The sequence below is a fragment of the Lepidochelys olivacea genome, assembly GCF_965140295.1.
Source record: "Lepidochelys olivacea isolate rLepOli2 genome assembly, chromosome: 2".
Classification (NCBI taxonomy): domain Eukaryota; kingdom Metazoa; phylum Chordata; order Testudines; family Cheloniidae; genus Lepidochelys; species Lepidochelys olivacea.
In genome coordinates this window covers 192875825-192900402 of record NC_140412.1, presented here as the reverse complement: position 1 = coordinate 192900402, position 24578 = coordinate 192875825, and the positions used below count along the sequence as shown (strand labels likewise).

The 24578-nt window shown below is 41.3% G+C and overlaps 1 protein-coding gene across 1 annotated transcript in view; it reads left to right on the top strand.

Annotated features, from left to right (window-relative positions):
- COL6A6 (collagen type VI alpha 6 chain) overlaps positions 1 to 24578 on the top strand; it is a 103696-nt gene that overhangs the window by 51202 nt on the left and 27916 nt on the right. The window contains 11 exon segments of the mRNA XM_084619391.1: positions 3073 to 3138; positions 4617 to 4670; positions 5844 to 5879; positions 7709 to 7771; positions 10408 to 10470; positions 12214 to 12276; positions 13404 to 13466; positions 13668 to 13718; positions 15339 to 15374; positions 20974 to 21036; positions 23479 to 23541. Coding sequence (XP_084475517.1) covers positions 3073 to 3138; positions 4617 to 4670; positions 5844 to 5879; positions 7709 to 7771; positions 10408 to 10470; positions 12214 to 12276; positions 13404 to 13466; positions 13668 to 13718; positions 15339 to 15374; positions 20974 to 21036; positions 23479 to 23541 — 621 coding nt within the window.

Genomic DNA, 24578 nt, shown 5'->3' with positions numbered 1-24578 from the left:
AACAAGAATAAGTTGATTAACAAAGAACAGAGATTTAAATGATAAGTAAGACTAGAGGAGACAAGCTTGGTGACAAGTCAAACAAAACCAAACCTGCTTTCTAATGACTACAACTTAATTTCAGAAAGTTGTAATCATTGTCTAAGCACGTTTCTCCCCTGTAGTCCGTTTCCAGCTACTCTTGCCTCCTGGGCCAAGAGGATCCACTTTTCATGAACTCAAAGGGTGCTGCTCCCCTTTTTTCCCCTATGTGATGGATACCCCAAAGTCTTTAGTAATTGCTTATATCCTCAGTTTATCTTTGTTTTCAAAGTCTGGAAGCCCAAATGATCTTCCTGTGATCCTTCATGCAAACAATTAGCCCATTGTTCTTAGCCACACCTGTCTTGATTGCAGTTGAGCCCAAGAGGAATTGGCTATTCTTCTTTGTCTGGAAAACTGTTTTGCCTTGTTGGTCTGTTGACCGATTCTAAAACATAATATCAGAGAGTATCTATAATTTCACATACAGCTTTATTACTTACATTTCACAGTGATATTAATCATCAGAGTGTTTTCAAACGATATGCTCCAAGACACTTTTTAGATAAATATTATGTGTGAGGTGTAGAGTTGGCCAGGCCAGCTGACTTAGTTCTATACCACGGGGCCCCTTGGCATTGGGGTGCTCTTAGGATCACAATATTAAGGATGTGAATCTGATCTCAGAACCTCACTTATGGTGCTCTAGAAAATGAATAAACTTGCAGGGAGCATAAGCCTCTGTTCAGATCTGCATGGGGATATGATATTCTTTCAAAGGTATGTTAGGACAGACGTGTGTGACTATTGCACTGTAATCCCAATGATGAGGATAATAGATCAGATAAACCTAGCACATCTTAGCCTTTCATGTCTCAAGATGACAAATTTGTCTACATGTGGCTATGCAGATCTGTCATTTGCCTCATAGACCTACAAGAAAAATCCAGTATTATGGGACATCCTGTGGATTTATGACACTTTCTGTGTGGGGACTTTGTATCCATTCACTAGTAAATGAATTATGCTTATTCCTATGCCAATATGTAATTGTATTGCCCGAGGCAAAGATACCATGATGATAAGCACTGTATAAAGGCTGATATTAATCTTTGTCAGATATGACATAGGGCTAAATCCTGCAGTCTTTTCCATTCTTCTTTCAGGGCCCAGTCCTGAAAGGTGCTGAGCATCCACTGCGAGATGAAGTGCCATCAATTCCCACTGAAAGTAAATGGGAGTGGGGAGCACTTACCAACACATGGGAGGAATAGTGATATCTTTTTGAATCCGGACCATAGTAGGATTTAGCCTCTGGATGGTGATCTTGTACTGTTGAATGATTACTTATAAAACAGAAGAAAAAAGTATAGCTCAGGATGAGGTTTTTTTTTGTTTGTTTTTTAAATAAAACAAAGAATATTCCTCTGTTTAGAACATAATATTTAAAACATTGATGAATGGAAATTACATAATGTGTGAAAAGGGACTGCAGTGTTTTCTTATGTTTATGGTAGCATGTCTCTCAGGGAATTGAAAGCTCTCACCCTGCTTCTTGAGTGGCATACCGAGGGCGTGGCCTGTCACAGTCAACAGGCCAGCTTGTGAGAGTCTGACTTCAGTGAAAGGTGTGTCATATGTCATGAAATGCTGCAGCCCTAGCTGCTAATCGTTGTAGTACTTATTGGTCAGGTATAGCATTGCTGGGCTAGGTGTAAATTATGAATGCAACCATCACAAATAGAATATGAGAAATGGAGGGAAAATATTACAAATACATTTGCAAAAAGAAAAGGAGTACTTGTGGCACCTTAGAGACTAACAAATGTATTTGAGCATAAGGTTTTGTGAGCTACAGCTCATTCATTCATTCATATCTTGAATTAGCTCCCCGGACTCTGTGGATTCAGCTGAAGATAATGTATTTCTCATATAATTCCAATCAGTTGTTTGTCATTGTTATTATTAGTTTATAGTAGCACCCACAATTTGCTAAGAACTTCTCAGACATTCTGATAGGAGTGGTCCCTGCTCCAAGGAGCTCACAGTCAAAGGATAGAGGCAGACTGGCAGGCAGAAGTTAGGGGGAATGGGAAAGGAAACAATGAATAGGGATTTCTTTAAATTCAAGTCAGTTAGATGCACTGTAAACAGCTTGGCAAAAATGGAACTTTAAGGGGGAAAGAGGAACAAGGTAGAAGGCTTGCCAGTGATCTCATGGAGGCTGCATAGGGGCTTCATGGAAAAAGGCACTGAGATGATTGTGTGAGAAGCTGACAGATGAGCAAACAAGGTTGAGAACATTAGTGGGATGGGGTGGGGGCAGGACACACTGACAAGCTTGAATAAATAAGGAGGCGCAGAATTCTATGATGCCAAAGTGGATGGGGAGCCAGTGAGGGGAGTAACATCAAATCAGTAGGGATGAAGATGCATTCTGTCTGGTGTGACAAGGACCTGACAGAGCAACATGGCTGTGGAAATCACTATAAAAGGACAGATGTTGTAGTTGGTGAGGAGGAGAAAACACCAGGAAAAGGAGGCAGGGCTGCACTGTATTTCCAGTGTGTTCAAAGAGTGCAGTATCACCTGCAAAATTGCTAATACTTGGGTTTTTTCATGGTTTTTTAAGGGTGCCCTTGTGGCTAAAGTTTGCCCCGCTGCCAAGACTTAGTGCCATGTACTCCCTTTGAGCTGCAGTGCCCACACAGGACTTCCACTGATTCGAGTGGGAATTCTGTCTAGTACTGAAAATAGAATGACTCTTAATGTCCCTTTTGTCTGCCCACCGTATCATAGATTCTGTGAAGTCTCGCAACACTGATTTCATAAAAACAAAAACTACAAATATTTTATCAAAAAGGTGTAAAGGCTGATAGGCTATTAATCTTTGTTAGACATAACAAATGGTCAACTCCTGCTGTGTTTTCCCTTTTTTTTTTTTTTTTTTCAGGGCCCCCTGCTGAAAGGTGCTGAGCATCTACCGTGAAATATTAAGTGACATCAGCTCCCATGGGAAATAAATGTACTTAACTTTGTGTCTTTGTTTAGGGTAACCCTGGATTGGACAATGACATAGTAGGGTTCAAAGGTTCAAAAGGAGAACAGGGAAGACAGGTAACTATTTAGAAATATGTGACTTTGTTTACAGTACATTGTTTTAAATACTAACCTACAATCCTTTAAAATATAGCTATTTACAGCAAATTAAAATTAATCCATTGATAACCAAGACTGTTAAAAATAGTATGACAATTCTATCGTTCCTAATTTTATACCACAAAATACATCTGAAATCAACAAGGTGACATTCAATAAAGACACGTGCAAAATACCATATTTAGGAAGGAAAAGTCAAATGCAGCACTATAAAATAGGAAATAACTGGCTAGGTAATAGTACTGCTGAAAAGGGTCTGGGGTAATAGTGGATCATAAATTGAATATGAACCAACAATGTGATGCAATTGCAAAAAAGGCTAATATTCTGGAATGCATTTACAGGAGACTTGTATGTAAGACACCAGATGTAATTGTTCCTTTCTACTCGGCCTTGGTGGGGCCTCAGCTCAAGTACTGTGTCCAGTTCTAGGTGCCACAATTTAAGAAAGATGTGAATGAATTGGAGAGAGTCCAGATGAGAGCAACCAAAATGATGAAAGGTTCCGAAAACCTGACCTGCAAAGAAAGGTTAAACAACCTGGGCATATTTAGTCTTGAGAAAAGAAGACTGAGGGAGGGAGGGACCTGATAACTCTTCATATAGGTTTACTTGTCCTGCCTCAGCACAGGGGGCTGGATTTGATGATCTCCTGAAGTCCCTTCCAGTCCTACATTCTATGGTTCTCTGATTCTATCCTTGTGGGTGATTTTGCACTCAGTGGTCCAGCTTCAGAAGTGGTCTTACATTTTTTAAAGAGATGAAAAATAACTAAGGTGTGGATGTATGATGATTAATCATACCTACTGTCATCTGTCACCACTTATTATTATTATTATTATTTTTTAAAACATTTATTTTAGTACATTAATGAACTTCCACAGAAAATCTTCCAAAGTGTGTGTGTGGGGGGGAAGTACTTAGAGCTATTTATGGGCCCAATACTACACAGCGCCTAGCCCCCCTGAACTTCCATTGATTTCACCGTAGAGCAGTTATGGAGCATCAGTACAAGACTTGGATTATCGGCATAGTACGCATGAGATCAATGTTGATACACAACAGAATGGTAACTGTAATGACAAACATGCAGCACTTTCCAGACAAATATAGTTTGAGGGCAACATCAGTGATTATTTTGATGTTACTACTTTATGAAATGTACCGTAACACAATGGCATTTCTTTGATGTTATTTGATAATGTTGCATAGATGAAGTGGTGCACTTAAAATACTATGTTTCTGTTCTTAATTCTGACAGATGGGTGAGTGGTTACAGATGTTGTATGCCCAAGTGTTATGAAAAGAATTTTTTCCCATTGGTTTGCATGTCCACTGTTCATGACTAGATGGCTTAATAATCTGGAAAAATATAAAAAGTTTGGAATTTGAGTGACAATTGAGATATAACATGAAATTAAATTTCTCATTTCCAGGGTGAAAGAGGACCAAAGGGCTCACCAGGGTCACCAGGCTCTCAGAGAACCACAGTAAGAACCCATATAGACAAGGAGACTAAATATGCAAAGGAAATACTTGATATTAATCCAAGGTAGAAAGAATAATCTCAGAGTCCATAAATTTAACCTTGATCAATCACTCCGTCAGCCTCCATTCACTGCAGGAAGATGAGATGAATAAATCTCTGATAGACTGCCCTGAAAAAATTAACACTAGCAGTAGCCTCTGATTCCAGGCAAACTCTTTCCTCTTGAATAGGGCTACCCAACACAACTATCAGAGACAAAATAGCTTCCTCGTTTCTTTCAGATTTGAACCCTACTGCAATACTACCCAGTTTCTGTCCCCCAATTCTTGTTGGTGACTTCGCTTCTCTGCTGCTTTTTTCTCCTTCCAAAGAAAGAGAAATTCTGCAAAGATAGAGTATGCAAATTCTTTTCTTCTGGTGTGGCAATGTAGCAGGGTGACCAGGCTCCTGCCTCTGTCCCAGTCTACAAACTACTCAGAGATCCTTGTGCTGGTCCAACACCTTGTGCAGTTTATTTACAAATGGATTCATAATACATACAGCTCTTGTAACAAGAAGGGGAGCGCAATCTCTCTCTCTGCCTGCTTCCCCCTTTCCACTTCCTTCCTGTGCCTATTTGTGGGCTCTGCCTAAGGGCTTAATTAGCCTTTCTGCCCTTCCCCACCCACAAATTAGGCACAGCTCTGCTTAATCAGCTCCATTCTGCCTTGCTTCATTGGAGCTACTGTGAACAGAGTGCTGACTCAGCCTTTCTTGCCTAGCGCTCTGTCATAGGCAGTTATCAATAAGAACAGACTAATGAGGTGGGAACCTTTCCTACTGCTTGACGGGAAATGTCTTTAAACTCTACAGCCAAAACCAATTTTATAAACACATCTGTTTCGCTAGGGCGGACAGGGCATGAGTGTTTTAGTCCTCTTGGCACAGCAGGACTGAAGCGTGTGAGCAGTGAGCAAAGTGATAGCAAAGTATATCCCGACACATCTATAATAACTTTCACTTTGCTCTCAATCACTGTTCTAACATGTACAGTAACTTGAGCATATAGTAAAGCATTATGTGAATATCAAATTATCTGAAAAAAATTGACCTAGTCGCCACAACTTCTCTACTGTTTGTCATTTAATTGAGAGATAGAACTGGGGTCTAACAAACATCTATCTTGTTTTGTCAGGGAGCAAAAGGTCGAAGAGGAACACCAGGTCCACAGGTAGGTTTCATTAATTTCCCATATCTACAGTAGGACTAACGTGGGAGCTTTCCTGCCTTCTAAAATATTTGCAGAGTTGAATATTTATTTTAGATTTGTTATAGCATATAGGATAAAGGACAAATCCTGCTTGCCTTACTTATGCAATTAATCTCAATGACTTCAGTAGTATTACTTGTGGGTCCTAGTTCAGCAATGCATATGCTGCACAAGTCCCATTGAAGAACTAGTCCCATTCATGAGATCTAGTAGCTGAAAGCCCATGCTGTTGCCTCAGTGTAATCCATAAAGTCGTGTTTTTGTTTTTTTTTTAAAAAGGCCAAAAATGGCTGAATTTATAAATTGAATGGTTTTAGAGTAGCAGCTGTGTTAGTCTGTATGCATCTGATGAAGTGGGCTGTAGCCCACAAAAGCTTATGCTCAAATAAATTTTAGTCTCTAAGGTGCCACAAGTACTCCTGTTCTTTTTATAAATTGAATGATAGACTGACAATCCCAGTGATGATTGAACCTCGTGCTAGAATAAACAAAAGGAGCTTTCAACCATGCCTGTAGTTGTTTTCATCTCTTCACACTGAGTATACAGACGTTCTAGGCTTCAGAGTAACACATGAGTGACAATCGTGGAATGTCATTGTACTGAGTAAGCATGTGCTGAGACTTTGCTGAATAGACTTGGACTACTGAATCTGGGCTTGAGTGTATGAGATGAGCAGGATCGGGCCCTCATACTATAACCAGCACCATAAAAATCCAAATTGTACAAAATATGGCACTGTAGAGCATTAATAGTGAAAGATTATGGATGCATAATAATTTATTTGAAGGACATTGTCAAGTCAAACTTGAATCTAAATGAGATCTTGTGACAAGACGTTTTTACAAAACCTGAGAGCAAAAAAAAAGTTTCTGTAACATTCCAGTGCAACAAAAATAATCATTTCCCTGCAGTGTTTTCAGTTCAAACAGCACTGAGACACTAAAAGTGAAACTGAGATTTTTGTTGTCAAAGACAGAGAAATGAAAAACTGAAAATAAACCAGAATAAATATTTTCAGTTTTAATCATCTGAGATATTAGAAGTGTGTTTTGTTTCGAGAAGATTTTTAACCTGGTAACACTCCTTTACAAAATACTTTTTGCTCTTTAAACAAAATAAAGATACATTATGTTGCACAGTACATAGTACTGGATTGCATTGTATAGGCACTACCCCATGTTAGGTGTAGTATGGGATGGAATCCAGAAGACATGCACATTCTGCTTGCCTCTTTGAGGTCTATAGGGGTGCTAGTCTTACAAAGTTCTTGGGCTGAGGTGAGTGCAGAGTTGTAATTGTGATGTGCCCCTAAAGAGGGGTAAAACATGGGCAGGAAGCTCCTTGCACTCTCCCTCAATTATGCACAATTGTATGGAAAAGTATTGTCCAACTGCTAAACTGAAAAAACATGTCTCAAAAACCACGTTTCAGGCATTTTGTCTTATAACAGCTGCCTTGGTTATAAGCTCAGCCTGCTTTGTGGCAATAAATAAGCTTCACTTAATTTCTGGATTTTAAAAAAAAAATTTTAAATCCATGCGTTGCAATGACCAGCTTTATTAAAAATATGGTAGGTTATGCTGATAGTCTGTGAAGCCACTATGCTAAGAAATGTAATTTGATCTAAATGCTGACTCTTTAGAGAAACGTCTCTTAATGAAAAGAAAAGAGGTGTTCAAATGCCAAATAAATGGTATTAGAAATTGAAAATATCATACTGTTCTCCTGGCAGATCAGTCGCTGTTATGATCACTTGAGAAAATTGTTACAATACTGTCTCTTAATACAGGGGGAGGAAGGAGCTCCTGGCTCACAGGGCTTTCCAGGAAAACCAGGATTTCAAGGATCCCAGGTGAATATTAACATTCATCTAGGCCAGGGGTTCTCAAACTTCATTGCACCGTGACCCCCTTCTGACAACAAAAATTAGTACACGACCCTAGGAGTGGGGACTGAAGCCTGAGCCCACACGAGCCCCGCTGCTCAGGGCGTGGGGGCCAATGCCAAAGCCTGGTGGGGCCAAAACTGAAGCCCAAGGGCTTCTGCCCTAGGCGGGAGGCCTGTAACCTGAGCCCCACCAGCCAGGGTTGAAGCCCTCAGGCTTTGGCTTTGACCCCGGGTGGTGGGATTTGGGCTTTGGCCCTGGACGATGGGGCTCGAGCTTTGGCCCCAGGCCCCAGCAAGTCTAATTCCAGCCCTGCTGACCCCATTAAAACAGGGTCGCAACCCACTTTGAGGTCCCGACCCACAGTTTGAGAACCGCTAATCTAGGTATTTTCGGGGAGAAGGAGGACTTGAAATACAAAGGAGAAATGAAATAGTCTATGTCCAAAAATCATAGGGTCCAGTGTCCATACTCACACAAAGCTTAGTCCTGCCTTGAGTGCAGGGGACTGGACTAGATGACCTCTTAAGGTCCCTTCCAGTTCTATGATTCTATAAAGCTAACATGTGAGTGAATATATTGTTGGTGGCTGTGAAGCACCAGCAGCATTAGTTTGAGTTGGGCATAGCATAGTAAGGCAGGCACAGTGCAAACTTCCCTACACAGCTCTGGCTTTCCTGGCTTGCAATATCTCTGATGTTCCAGTACTGCCCTTCTGTTGAGCAAATAATGCCTCCTATCTAGATCTGGACTTCTGACCACAGTTTTCTGTGGCCCAGATTGGAAGCCTCTTCCTCATGTTGATGAGTAATCCAGTGAAATAGCTTGTGTAACCATAGGCGCTGACTCCGTGGGTGCTCCAGAGCTGGAGCACCCCGGAGAAAAATTGGTTGGTGCTCTGCACCCACCAGCAGCTCCCTGCCCCACCCCCTCGACTCTAGCTCACCTCCCCTTCCGTCTCCTACGCGAGTGACGCCACGTGCTCACTTTTTCCCCCTAGCTCCCAGCACTTGCGCCATGAAACAGCTGTTTCACACAGCGAGCGCTGGGAGAGAGGGGAAATGCGGCGTGCTTGGGGAAGAAGCCAGGGCGGGGATTTGGGGAAGGGGTCCAATAGGGGCAAGGAGGGGGCGGAGTTGGGGCGGGGACTTTGGGGAAGGGGTTGGAATGGGGGCGGAGAAAGGGTGGAGTTGGGGCGGGGCCAGGGAGGGGGGGCGCGAGCACCCACCGGCACCGTGGAAAGTTGGTACCTATGTCTGTAACCAATGTGAGTAAGGGATTCACAATCTGGCCCTGTGTGATTTTAGACGTATGTTAGATCCCTGCATTGTAAATATGGATATAGATTCACTCTTGCAGGTACAAGGGCTGCAAATTGAAGAAACTGTATTGGGGATTTCCTTGAAGCTAACACCTGGGGAGGCAGCTGCACCAGAGTGCCATCCCATGGGTGCAAATCCGCATCCTTCTCAGCAAGTCTATCTCATCCCCCCCAGATTGCCCCATCTTCTGACTGCCAGATGCTGGGACAGGACATCAGGGGATGGATCACTTGATAATTGCCCTGTTCTGTTCATTCCCTTCAGGGCATCTGGTATTGGCCACTGTCCGAAGACAGAATAGTGGGCTGGATAGACCATTGGTCTGACCCAGCATGGCCGTTTTCTTATGTTCTTGCATGCACCTGGACCTCTTCAGCAGAAAGGGACTTAGGGGCAGCTGAACTCCTGTTCTTGGCTGACTGTCTGCTATGGGAACCCAGTGTCTGTAGCTGTGTGCTAGAACTCACTGATTATTTTTTCTTTACATTTTTAATGCATTGTATTTTTCTTTGGCGGGGGGACCTTTGCTGACATTTTAGCGGGGAGCTGTTGGGAGTTGGTGTAATTCTCCTCCCCTCCCCCCCCCCTCCCCGGGAGGATGGAGAATGCTTGTGTGGGTAAGAGCAGAATAATGGATCTTATCAAATGTCAGCTGTGAGTTTAGGAGAAACCCTACTACCGCAGCCCCACAGGCGCAGAGGACCCCTTGGCAGCAGATCCTGGGCAATTCCACTGTGAAGGATCACATGATATGGGGGCTGTTCCACAGCTCCAGAAAGACTCCCAGAGCACAGCAGGTCATTGCCATGGGGTAGGAGCTAGCTGGGAGCATGACCAGGGGATCCACAGTAATGCAGGTGATCCCAGGTCGTTCCTCCTCCTCACAGAGGGACGTTTATAAACTATTCCATCTTTAGCAGCGTCCCTTGAGCGTATCTTGCCAGTCTATCTGGACAGGATTCCTCCCATCCTTCCCCCTACAGATCTCCCTAGTCCTTCCCAGCTTCCCTCCACCCCACCTGCTCCCCACACACACCTGTTCAGCTGGAGAGTAGCTGTGCCCCTGAATCTTTGTTTCCCCATATGTAAAATGGGGAGAATATCTATCACACAGTGATGATATAAGGATGAATCAGGTGTTTTAAGAGCACTTTCAAGACATAAAGCCTATATAACAGGCTAAGTGGTGTTATTTCATAAGACAGGGTATTTAATATTTCTGTTTGTAATATATGCATTTGTGTGTTAACTGGGTTTTCTGTCCTATAACATACCTTCTAGGGACAAAGAGGAATTGTAGGTGTGAATGGAGAGAAAGGAAGTGAAGGAAGTAAAGGTCTTCAGGTAAAAATACTGTGTGAAGTTCACTCAGTGTTCTACTCACTGTGTGTGTAACCAGTGGGAGACTTCCATTTTTACTGCTGTTTTACTGCATTCTTTGTTTCAAAATTCCTGTGCAGTGTATCATGATATTCTGTCAGAAATGTATTCGTAAGGGGATAAGGAATTTTAAACATCTCAGAGCAATGATAAACTGTTTTATATTATAAGAAAAAAATCTGCAATAGCTATATAGCAATACGTTTCTATTCTATCATGACCCACCAGTTTATTTAAGGGTATAGGAGAATGTGTGTGTGTGTGTGTGTGTGTGCATAAATATTGCAAAATATAGATTTAAAATGTTTTTAAGGTTGTAAAATGAACTACTCAAGAGTTAGAAAATAACAGAACTTTCGTTTTATGATAGTGTTTAATTAAATGACAACTATGAGACTTAGGAAGCTGTAACTGGTACCTTGACAGTCACAGAAACTGGACCATTGAGTCTGAACCATGGTACAGCCACTGAATCTGGACCTATCCACTAGATAATTTAACGAGAAAGCTATCCAAATCTTCTTCCTGTTCTCCATTTGGCAGACGGGGCAATTATCAGTTTGATTTTTCTAGGCTGGGTTTTTCAAATGTTGGGGCAGGGGGAAATTCCCATTGAAATCAATGGGATGAGAGGTAGGCCAGTGTGGAGTACTTTTGAAATCTCACCTAACGTTTATATTTGCTTCGTTGCCATACTTTCCTTTCTCTTGGCAGTACTGTCTAAAAGAAATGTCTGATGATTCCATTGCTGCTTTGCTTTTTTGTATTTGGCAGTTTGCATCTTAACTGAGCAGCTATTATTTACCTGTTTCCAAAGTATTTACCGTCAATTTACCACGCAGAGAGGCTAGGTTCCTAATTTCTTCCAGGATTTTCTTTATTTCTGACAAGTTGTCACCTTTATTGTGACTGGAGTCTCTGGAAAACCATTGCACTCAAACAGCTAGACACATCAAGTTTCAATAATGGAAGAAACTGTATTAGGGAGTTCCCTGAAGCTAACAATGGGTCTTCTCCAGATTCTCTCTTGTAAACTTCCTTAAAGCCATATATGTCGTTTGGGTATATTTGTGTTCGAACGATGTGGCCACTGTGACAAAATAAAAAATTGTGACAAAATTCTGCTTCTGTTTTCAATGGGACAAAATTCTGCTTATGTCCCATTGAAATCAATATGATCTATACAAACCTGCTACAAAGCAATGGAGATTGCATCTACTAAAGGCAGAATTAGGCCTTTCTGGTTTATATATGACTAATATAGAGACTGTGTGGATGAGAAGCCAGTAGTAACTTTGTCTGGATTTTTTTTTAAATGAATGAAGAATAGGTTTTAAGTCGACAGTATAATCACTTTATAGACACGTCTCTATTTGTCTGGAATTGAGAAAACAATGTTTGATGGATACTGAAAAAATGTTCTGTACCAGTCAAACTAGTGAATGGCCTTCATCTTATACAAAGTTGCTGCCATCCTGGTAGGAAAATAAATGTTTGGTCTAGACTTGAAGCAATGAATCTAAGCGTTATTTGTGTTGACTGCTTTTGCTGCCTGCCAGATGTCTGCAGGAAAAGCACACGTGGCACAGCTGAGACTAGATTCTTGTCATTCTACATGAAGTGCTAATGAAGCAAAGTGATTTGTTTGGGGTTGTTTTTTTTTCCCCCCAAATTCTCACTAGGTATCATATGTTCATTTAATTTCAGGGTAAATGGGGAGCTGCGGGTCCAAAAGGGAGTCCTGGCAGTCCTGGAATGAGAGGAAATAAAGTAGGTTTCATTCCTTTAACTACTTTTGTTGTTGTTTTAAAGTTAATTTGTTTGTTCCCACCTGAAGATCTTGCCTTTGAGCCTGCTCCTGAAACAATCATTCAGGCAAAAGTCAATGGAAGTTGGGTTGTGGTTTTTTGTTTGTTTGTGTTTGAATAAGGACTACAGGTCTTTGACCTCAGTGGCAGCTCTATGCACAGTTCAAGGGCAGTGCATAATCATAAGTAAGGCTAGATTTCAGTCACGGGTATTTTTAGTAAAAGTCATAGACAGGTCACGGGTCACGAATTTTTGTTTACTGCCCGTGACCTGTCTATGACTTTTACTATATACTCCTAACTAAAACTTGGTCTGGGGGGCCACAGGTGCTCTGGGGGGGTGAGCTCAGGGGGGCACAGATGCTGGGGCGGGGGGTGGCCCAGCTCCCCCATTGGTGCTGAGGGGGACACTGGCCGTGACGGCGGCACATGGCCCGGGACCTTCACTGGTGTTTTGTGGGAGAGGGTTGGCCAGGCTTCAGGCTCCCTACCCGGCTCTGACCAGCATGTCCCTGCAGCTCCAAGGGGGAGGGGCATCCAAGTGGGCTCCGTGCGCTGCTCCCACCACAAGCGCTGGCTCCACAGCTCCCATTGGCTGGGAACCGCAGCCAATGGGAGCTGCTGGGGCAGTGCCTGTGGGCACGGGCAGTGTGCGGAGCCCCCTGGTCCCTCTGCCTAGAAGCTGCAGGGACATGCCAGTGCGAGCCAGGGAGCCCCCCGCCCCCACACTGAGGTAAGCGCCGCCCTGCACCACAAACCTCTGCCCCAGCTCTGAGCCCCTTCCCACAAGCCAAGATGCTGCTGCTGGCTCAGGGGCTGCCTGGCTCGGGTAGCCCCTGAGCCAGCCACACAGTCTACTGCAGAAGTCACAGTGGTCACGGAAAGTCGTGGTATCTGTGACTTCCATGACAGACATGCAGCCTTAATCATAAGTAATTTAAGTGAGATTTACTGTTTATATTTATTAAACCTTTTGATTGTAGCTTCTCCAGTATTCTTAAAATCAGTTGGCTAGAAAGATTAATCAGGCTCTGTGGGTTTAAAAGATATTACTTACAAGTCTGAGATCGCATTAATTGCATTTAACAGGGAGAATATGGTGATCCTGGAGAGAGAGGACAGAGAGGGCCACCAGGTCAACGGGGAATGCAGGTTTGTGTTTTATTCTCTCCATGTGCCGTGTGTGGCCAAAATCTAGTCCTTAATTTATAAATTGCCAATCCTGTCACTTCTCTCTGTCCTCCTGACATTTGGGTTGCTACACAAACACTTAGAATTAATATAGACATTAATAGCCGGAGTAAAGCACAGACAGGAAAAGCAGATGATTTAATAATAATTGTCTATTCACAGGGAGAAGATGGTGCTACGGGATATGGTGGACCAGGAAAGAAAGGAGCGAAGGTGAACATGAAAAAGGAAAAATAAATGGAAACTCTTAACTTGTTTTTATATTATTTTAGTGAGAGTGAAAACTGCAGGGGAAAAAAGTCCTTTCATTATCATCTCTGACTGTAAACCCTGCAAGCTGATCGAGACAGGCAGACTCCTGCACCTATTGACTTCACAGGGGGGATGCATAAAAATCCACCAGATGGATCACATTGCAAGATTAGGGCCATAAGTTGTAATGTCATTGTGGGAGGGGGGATTGTTGTTTTTATTTGTCCATCAATTGCCCTGTGTACCTGTGGCAACATATAAACATTAGAAAATAAGTTATAAACTCTCTTAAAATTAGAGTAAAAGATAAAAATATAACAGTAGTAATAACCCTAATTATTTACTGGAGCATTATTTTAATGTTGTTGTGTTGTTGTAACAATATTTTAATGCTGTCCACACTCAGGAAGATATTGTTCCTGCCCTGAAGGGCTTCCAGTTTAAAAAGACAAGCAACACATGAAGAGTGCAGGAGAAGGATAGAATCAGATTTATATACCCTTCTGTAGACACATTTTATATAGTTTAGATGCATTTTACAGTTAAAAAAGTTTACATTTACTATCATTATTTAGAAAACCTCTTTTGAAATGAGAGAAAAAATTCTGCCGCACTAAAACTAATCAAAGAATAGTTCTAATTTACTCCAAAAAATGCTTCCAGTATTGATTCCCCTCTACTTTGAACTGTGAGGTCTAATATTTTGAAATATCAAATCTTTCTGTCAGTCACAGGTGCCTGACAGCTTAGCCAGTGCCTGTTCACTGTACAGTTCCTGTCTGTATAAGACTAGTAAAGCTATCCTGGAGTATTTCATCTTTACGTAGTCACTTCCTTTTAATTTATCAATGCAATTAGGAGCACATGAATAGCCCTGTAAAGTACAGTGCTGCTTTATTTAAATTTTAAATGATATATGTCTGAGTATAATAAGGGAGAACAGAACGCTTTTCAAAAACTTTTTGTCTTTGTCCTGGGTAACTACTGCCAGACTCCCTGAACTTCTTCATCCATTTCTGTTAACCCTATTAATGCAAACCTCACCTTTTTAAACTCCTTCTGGCAAGCCCATCCCACTTTAGTAACATGCTGTCACACCCCTACTGTACCTCTTGCTCCCCCCCCCCCCCCGCCTGCCCCAATACTTCATATGTTCTAAGGACTTAATCCAGAAAGGTGCTTCCATTGGGAATTTAGGGTAACCAGCACATTGCCGGATTGGGCTCTAAACTTCCTGGTCTGCAGATGTATTTTGGGTGCAATCCAACCCCCATTAAAATCAATGGCAGTCTTTTCATTGACTCTAACAGGAGTTGGATCTGGCCCTTTATGCATCAATTGTATCATTCAGCTTAAACTATAAGATTCTTGCATCGGGCTGTGCCGTCTTCTGTATTTTGTACAATCCATGTTAGCACCTCAAAAAATAATAGATAGCAATAATAATACTGTTTTCCAGCACATTGCTAGTTTCACTGTTTATTATTGAGTTGTGTCTGATTCTGAAAAGTCAAATATAGAAAAAACTGAGTAGAAATATCAATGTGGTGATAATTTTACCTTATTTACTGTAAATAACAGGGACAAGAAGGATTCCCCGGAGATATTGGACTGAAGGTATTGTGCTTCACCTTTATGTTGTAGCTTTCTGATCAGCAGACTTGAGTCTCCGCTCCATTACACTACTTTTGCACCAACACAACTCTGCTGCAGTTAACAGTTATGTTGGCATAAAATCAAGATAACAGAGTGGAGACTTTAAGGATGGAAATAAGTTTCAGTGGTAGAATAAAAAAAAACGTTCTTGATGTTTCATGGGAAGAAAGTCCTGATTTATATGTCAACAACTGAAATTACTTATGATACTAAAGGACTAAAAAAAAATTCTTGTCTGATCACCTTATTGCTTGGAAATTTTTAACAGTTTTTTAATTTATCACTTTTTAATTATTGTGTGTCATTTCTGAGGTTGTTGGTGGAGTCAAATCTTACATTTAGAGATGTGCTGAAACAGCCTCTAAATATAGGAATAGCTATGTGTTGTGCCTGCCAGTTTAGGAGTATGTGTCCCACTTCTTCCTGTCAGTAACGTGGAGCAGGTAGCCGATAGTGTCAGCAGTTACAAAGCACAGTTATCCAAACAAAGTGCCAGGAAAAAATCCCCAGATAATATCTTGCACAGCCTTAGATGCACTTTTGCGTTTTGTCTTGTAGTGTTGTATATGAATCTGTGTGTGATATACATAGTCTACTGAAGCTATGTGTATGAAAAATACACTATTAACTAGACTTTTGTGCTGTGCATTACATATGAAGTATGACATCAATGTGTTGCGTAAGTGATGGTGAAAATATGCTGGTGTGTACGTATAGACCAACTAAATTCATTGCCTCATCTCCTGAATTACACACAAATTACAGGTTGAAAAAATAATGTATAGTAGTACACGACTGATTATATTATCAAAATTACCCATTTTGGGGAGAAATTACCCATTTTGACACATTAAAAGGCTCTAGTTTTTTTTAAATGTCAGCCCTAAAAGCAAGTCTGACATGCTCATCCTTAACTATTAGCAATGCTTTACAACTGTAAAACCAAACACCCAAAAGTCATGTACTGCTGACACAGCTTCTTTGAGGGAGAATATATAAAACCAGGCCTACAGTTTCCCCATGTATTCTTTCTAACTAGTCACTTTAAGGTAAAAAGACAAGTTGTTTCTTCCATTCTTTTGTTTTCACTGCAGAATGTGTTTCTGTTGATATTTTATTTGCTCTAGAGTTGAATCAGGGTGAGGAAAGACTCTATGCCACCTTCGTACTCTTCTGATCAGTTGTACCTGAAAGTAACTAGGAGCAGGCTAAGAGCTACTCTAAAATCTCAATCCTGCTCCCGTTGACTTCAGTGGTGCCAGATTGTTTCATCCTCTGCTGCACTTACAGGAATAATCTCCTCAGACAGAGATCACCAGAACATGACCATAATCCACTTTACATCTAGCTCTCCCCTGACAAACACTCTATCCTGAGGGAAGTAGCTGATACATTGCCAGTTACTTCCACTTTATACCACCAGGGGATTCTCCTGCACTAGGGTTATCGTCCACCAGCCCTATTAGGTTTCAGAGTAGCAGCCGTGTTAGTCTGTATCCGCAAAAAGAACAGGAGTACTTGTGGCACCTTAGAGACTAACAAATTTATTTGAGCATAAACTTTCGTGAGCTACAGCTCACTTCATTGGATGCATACCGTGGAAAATACGGTAGGAAGGTAGATAGATATACACACAGAGAGAACATGAAACAGTGGGTGCTATCATACACACTATAACAAGAGTGATCAGTTAAGGTGAGCTATTACCAGCAGGAGAGGGGGAAAAAAAACCTTTTGTAGATAATCAAGATGGGCCATTTCCAGTTTGGCCAATGTACGTGACAGAGGGGCATTGCTAGCGCATGATGGCATATATCACATTGATAGATGTGCAGGTGAAAGAGCCTCTGATAGTGTGGCTGATGTGATTAGGTCCTATGATGGTGTCCCCTGAATAGATATGTGGATGCAGTTGGCAATGGGCTTTGTTGCAAGGATAGGTTCCTGGGTTAGTGTTTTTGTTGTGTGCCGTGTGGTTGCTGGTGAGTATTTGCTTCCGGTTGGGGGGCTGTCTGTAAGCAAGGACTGGCCTGTCTCCCAAGATTTGTGAGAGTGATGGATCATCCTTCAGGATAGGTTGTAGATCCCTGATGATGTGCTGAAGAGGTTTTAGTTGGGGGCTGAAAGTGACTGCTAGTGGCGTTCTACCAATGTGATATATGCCATCATGTGCCAACAGTGCCCCTCTGCCATGTACATTGGCCAAACCAGACAGTATCTACATAAAAGAATAAATGGATGCAAATCAGATGTCAAGAATTATAACATTCAAAAACCAGTCGGAGAATACTTCAATCTCCCTGGTCACTCGATTACAGACCTAAAAGTCGCAATATTACAACAATAAAAAATAAAAAAAACACTCCAACGACAGACTGCTGAATTGGAATTAATTTGCAAACTGGACACCATTAAATTAGGCTTGAATAAAGACTGGGAGTGGATGTGTTATTGCACAAAGTAAAACTATTTCCCCATGTTTATTTCCCCCCCCCCCCCACTGTTCCTCACACGTTCTTGTCAACTGCTAGAAATGGCCCACCTTGATTATCACTACAAAAGATGTTTTTTTTTTTCCTCTTCCCCCACCTCCTCCTGCTGGTCATCTTAACTGATCACTCTCATTATAGTGTGTATGATAACACCCATTGTTTCATGTTCTCTGTGTGTGTGTGTGTGTGTATATATGTATATAATCTTCCTACTGTATTTTCCACTGCATGCATCTGATGAGGTGGGTTTTAGCCCACGAAAGCTTATGCTCAAATAAATTTGTTAGTCTCTAAGGTGCCACAAGTACTCCTGTTCTTTTTGCAGCCCTATTAGGATAGCTCTCCAGCTAGTAGGCTCTCTTTGAGCTGCTCAAAGTAGCCAGGAGAGGGCTGAGTGCCTGGTGCTGGGAGTCTAAATATAGTAAGGAGATATTTGGTCTACACCAATAATCTTGCACAACTGGGAATTAACACAGTAAAATATTCAGCATGGTATGTTGTACTTTATAAACTTTCTCACAGGTAGATGCCAACCTGGCACAAAGAGCATTTTGATATCTTCTTTTTAATTTTAGCAGTGCAAAATAGAGTTTCAGGGGAAGTACCAATGAAAAATAATGTTAAAAAAGATAAAGTTCTTACATCTCCTCTATGACTCTTATACAGTAAAAATATGCAATATGGATCAGTTGCTTCATTTAATTAAAACTTAACTAAAATAAAGACGGTATTGGGCCAACATCCAATTAAGTTATAGAAGGGCCTGAGCTGAAAAATTCAAAACAGGATCTCAGGTTTTGGTTCAGCCCATAGTAGAGATACAGACCAGCTGTGAAATTTTGGATCGTATCTGGGTTTGGATTGTGAACTTGTCTCCTCAAAGTTCAGACATGTTTCAGATTCAGACTTTTAGTTTGGGTCAATCTCTAAAAATCAATATATTTCCAAAGCAAATAAGTTAGGAGCACATCTCCCCTTGCTTTTCTGCAGGCACAGAGGCTTTGACCACAACCAGACCAATAAGGTTTCACTGCACAGGGGCTATGATAGGATATGGGGAATGTGTGCAGAGGTCTGCATCCCAATACTGAGAAGTCCCTAATAAGTTCTTAAGCAGCATTTTTCTTTCTTTGCCTATCTGTACATTTCTGTTATTGTTGATGGAAATATTTTTTAAATCAGTTTATGTATGTACAGAGAAATTGACATTTACATATAAAAATCTAATCCTTCCAAGTTATGGAGCTGGTATTTGGGGTGGAAGATAGGGCAGGGGTTGGATGTGGAGGGTCAGTGTTTAGGAACAAAACATTATATGTTAACAAAAATAATCAGCGGTAGAGTGTTAGCATACTAAATAGACTAGCACTTCACATGGAAAGAATAAGAACTTAAATATTCCCCACTGACTCAGCAAAATGTGCATTTTCTGAAAAAAGAAAAGGAGTACTTGTGGCGCCTTAGAGACTAACCAATTTATTTGAGCATGAGCTTTTGTGAGCTACAGCTCACTTCATCGGATGCATACCGTGGAAACTGCAGCAGACTTTATATACACACAGAGATCATAAAACAATACCTCCTCCCATCCCACTGTCCTGCTGGTAATAGCTTATTTAAAGTGATCATCAAGTTGGGCCATTTCCAGCACAAATCCAGGTTTTCTCACCCTCCACCCCCCCACACACACAAACTCACTCTCCTGCTAGTAATAGCCCATCCAAAGTGACAACTCTCTACACAATGTGCATGATAATCAAGGTGGGCCATTTCCTGCACAAATCCAGGTTCTCTCACCCCCTCACCCCCGTCCAAAAAACACACACACAAACTCACTATCCTGCTGGTAATAGCTCATCCAAAGTGACCACTCTCCCTACAATGTGCATGATAATCAAGGTGGGCCATTTCCAGCACAAATCCAGGTTTTCTCACCCTCCACCCCCCCCACACACAAACTCACTCTCCTGCTAGTAATAGCCCATCCAAAGTGACAACTCTCTACACAATGTGCATGATAATCAAGGTGGGCCATTTCCTGCACAAATCCAGGTTCTCTCACCCCCTCACCCCCCTCCAAAAAACACACACACAAACTCACTATCCTGCTGGTAATAGCTCATCCAAAGTGACCACTCTCCCTACAATGTGCATGGTAATCAAAGTGGGCCATGTCCAGCACAAATCCAGGCTCTCACCCCACCCCAGTCCCCTTTTTTTTTTTTTCTTTTTTTTCCCGGGGACACACACACACACACAAACTCACTCTCCTGCTGGCAATAGCTCATCCAAACTGACCACTCTCCAAGTTTAAATCCAAGTTTAACCAGAACGTCTGGGGGGGGGGGTAGGAAAAAACAAGGGGAAATAGGCTACCTTGCATAATGACTTAGCCACTCCCAGTCTCTATTTAAGCCTAAATTAATAGTATCCAATTTGCAAATGAATTCCAATTCAGCAGTTTCTCGCTGGAGTCTGGATTTGAAGTTTTTTTGTTTTAAGATAGCGACCTTCATGTCTGTGATTGTGTGACCAGAGAGATTGAAGTGTTCTCCGACTGGTTTATGAATAAAGAAAAGGAGGACTTGTGGCACCTTAGAGACTAACCAATTTATTTGAGCATGAGCTTTCGTGAGCTACACGAAAGCTCATGCTCAAACAAATTGGTTAGTCTCTAAGGTGCCACAAGTACTCCTTTTCTTTTTGCGAATACAGACTAACACGGCTGTTACTCTGAAAACCTGGTTTATGAATGTTATAATTCTTGACGTCTGATTTGTGTCCATTTATTCTTTTACGTAGAGACTGTCCAGTTTGACCAATGTAAATGGCAGACGGGCATTGCTGGCACATGATGGCATATATCACATTTGCGGGGTGGGGGTGAGACACCACACACAACACTACTTGTATATATTTTTGTATATACCTATTTCATATCAGTCTTTGTGCTCTTAAAAGCGAGATATATGAATGGAAGAATAAACAGCAAGAACCATTTCTTGAGTTATTAACATTTTTGTTTTACTGAATAGCCATTTTCAGTTTTGCTGTATCCAATTAATTAGGGTGAAATTGGAGAAAAGGGAGTTCCAGGAGAACTTGGACCAAAAGGAATCAGAGGAAAAATGGCAAGTACCCTTTTATGAATATTGATTTGTCTTGAGATTGGCTTGTTGTGAATGCAGAAATCACATGTCATTTTACCTGCCCAGCTGACAGAAATCTGTTTTAAATGGATATCTTTTAACCTGCTGAATGTATGTATATCACAGCTATTGTAAGCACAATAGTCCAGATCCCGCACTCTGTTGCAGTTGCTTTGTACACCACTAGCACGTCTAAAACTGGTGTAGCCAGCTATGGAAGATCAACCTAGTGCAAGAGGTGGCCTCCAGTGGCCTATAGCTGGATACCATGTCTGTCTCTTCAGACCAGTGCAATGGGCCACTACCTTGAATGGTCCCTTACAATATATGCTAACTACTTATGCTGAACAATCTGTTCCACCTTGCCTTTTGCTGTGACACTGGGAGTACCTTTCCCAGACCTGAAGAAGAGCTCTGTGTGGCCTGAAAGCTTGTCTCTCTCCAAGAGAAGTTGGTTCAATAAAAGATATTACCTCGCCCACCTTGTTTGTCTTTGGACCTAGAACTAGATAAGTTCATAGAGGATAGGTCCATCAATGGCTATTAGCGAGGATGGGCAGGAATGGTGTCCCTAGCCCCTATTTGCCAAAAACTGGGAATGGGTGACAGGATGAATCACTTGATGATTACCTGTTCTGTTCATTCCCTCTGGGACACCTGGCATTGGCCACTGCCAGAAGACCCAGTACTGGCTAGATGGACCACTGGACTGACCCAGTGTGGCCATTCTTTTGTTCTTATGACCAATGGCAACCTGAATAATTTACACTGGAAGACTGGTGTAGCACAGAGCAGGCTCCAAATCAGGGAAACACAACGTCTAATTATTTTATAGAAATCCTGTAGAGGGCTGATGTTATGGGGAAGGTGGCGGAGTGGGCTGGGGCATATTTTGTTGCTGTTTTTACTGGATGAGACTTTAACATTTCTTATTATATTATGCTCCTTATGAATAGTAAGTTTAATTTTTTCAGAGTTGCTAGAGCTCATATAAGTGATTTTTATATTTTAAATTGTAATTATAAATGAGTTACTTCAGAGTTACTAGTTTGAAAGAGTCTGATAGATGGCCAAGTCTTCTTCTTTTAATAGGCCAACGTAAACAAAACATTTCTTTTGTAGTAATTGTTTCCTGTTTAACTGTGTTTTTAGCTCCTCTGACAAAGGAAGGGCAAAGTCATAGTAGTAGTTTGTATTATAAGTTAGCCATGCAAACTACTCACCTTTTTCAACTCTTGTTTTTGTAGTTATCACACTCTGACCTGTTTCTCCCACCCCCCACCCCCACTTCAGCCTGATCTTGCTCCCTCTGAAATCAGAGACTTTTGCCTTTAACTTCAATGGGAGCCAATTTTTTTTTTTTTGGTACATGTAAAATGTTATTGATTAGATATTATACGTGGTATGGTGCCCATTATCCATTAATTTCTAACACAGGGTAAAATTTTCAAAAGCATCTGAGTGATTTAGGAACCTCAGTCCCATTGAAAGTCAGTGAAACCTTTATACTCCCGAAGAACTTAGAGCCTTATGAAAATTTTTCCAACAGACATTAATAAACCAGGAGAGGCAGCATGCCATTGGGGTTATAAATGTATACGTTGTGCTAAGGTAGTTTAATTGGTAGCACCCTCACGTCTGGGCCAGAAGAAGCTTTTCTGAGGTAGTCAGTTCCCTTGCCAAGGGCCAGGTCCTTGGTCATGCTAAGGTCACTGTCCACTGCTGGAGCTGTGCAATATGACCTTAAAATGGTGTTCAAATGGTGTGCCAGCATGGGAGGAGAACCTTGGACCAGCATAGCTGGCTTTACTTTCGCTGCACTCGCCCCCCTGGTGCAGAGGTTGTGTCAGGGATGGCTGAAATTAGTTAGGGGTGCATAACTAGGGATCGAAGGAGTGGGACACTTATGTAGCACCTCCTATCCAAAAATATCAAAGCACTTTACCAATCTGAATGAATTTAGCCTCAGTGTCTTTGTGAGGTGTAGGCAGGCAGGCAAGTGGTGGTGTTCCCATTTTACCATGAGGAAACTGAGTCACAGAGAAGTTAAGTGACTTTCCCAAGGTTACACACAGAGTCCATAGTAGAGGTGGGAGCAAAATCCCCATCTCCAGAGTCACTGTACAGTAAACGTTGCCAGCATTCAGCTGAACCACCCAAAGAAAAGTAATAGTATGCTGCCGTCCTATTTTTCTTCTTTTAAGGATCGTTATATGTGAAAATATACAGGGCCTGATTCTCTTCTCACCAAGCTATAAATCAGGAGTATATCCATGGAATAGAATGGAGTTAAACTCATGTAAAACTGGCATTAATAAAATGGAGATCTGGGCCCTAGAGTAGAGAAGTAAGCAATAGTATCGTAACTGCTGTATATATCATTTGTAGATTGTCTGTCTGTCTAATTTATGCCAATGTTTCCAGGGTGTTGCAGGTTATCCTGGTGAGAAGGGAATTCCAGGAGACAGGGGACCTCTGGGACCCAGGGTATGAATTGACCACATTAAGTGCATGTAATTTTATTTGCATGAAAAGGTACTTCCTTTAAATTTGAAGGTGAGGATAGGTGATTTTTTCTCCCTGTCTCAGGCTACAGTATGCATTCAATAGTCTAAATCATTAATACACTCACATTTTGGGGTGCTCGAGGTAAGTTTCTTGTAAGCTGCTTGGTTATGTCACTTTGAAAATGCTAATTCTGTATTTTCACCAGCAATATGACAATAAGTTTGTGTGTTTGTATATCAAATTATGTTACAATACTTTGAACTAAAATTCTAGGGTCAGATTTTCAGAAAAAAGAGACCCAAAGTCTATGCATGTAATTGTGTGTCTAAATTTTCACTCTACTACAACTGAGAGCACAAATCAGGTATTTGCATGTGCAAATGATTATTTAGATGCCCAAATCTAATTTTGCATGCAAATCTAGACAAGTATTTAAATGCCTAATTGAACTTAAAATGTAGTTGCAACCTTTTTTTCATTTGGACCTTGGGCCTCTCCTGAAAACTGGCAATTAAAGAACAACCCGTGTGTTGCAATATTTTTTTAAAATTAGGAACATATATCTGGTTTTTGGAATCTTTTCTAGCCATGTCTGAAGTTTGCAGCTTATGGCTGTTTTCAGAGAGTTTTTTGTAATCACAGGCTGGAATTAAAAGATCCCAATAAAAGTGAGCTGAGATTTCACTCATCTCAGAAATTGAACCTGGACTCCACTCAAATCTATTTTTTGTTAGTAATCATTACTGCTGCTTATACCCAAATAATGTCACACAAAGATATATTGGACTGATGCTTAAGGGCAACAACATTATACCTGATTTTCAAAGGTGCTGAACACTTGGATTCCCATATATATTAACTATTTATTCATTCTTCTCTCTCTCTCCCCAAACCCAATTAAAATAAAATTAACTCGTTCTGTTTCTGTTTGGGTATCATGATCCCACCATTCTGGAACTTAAATTGCCAGCATACCACAATACATATTAAATGAATAGAGAGAAAATATACAGTAC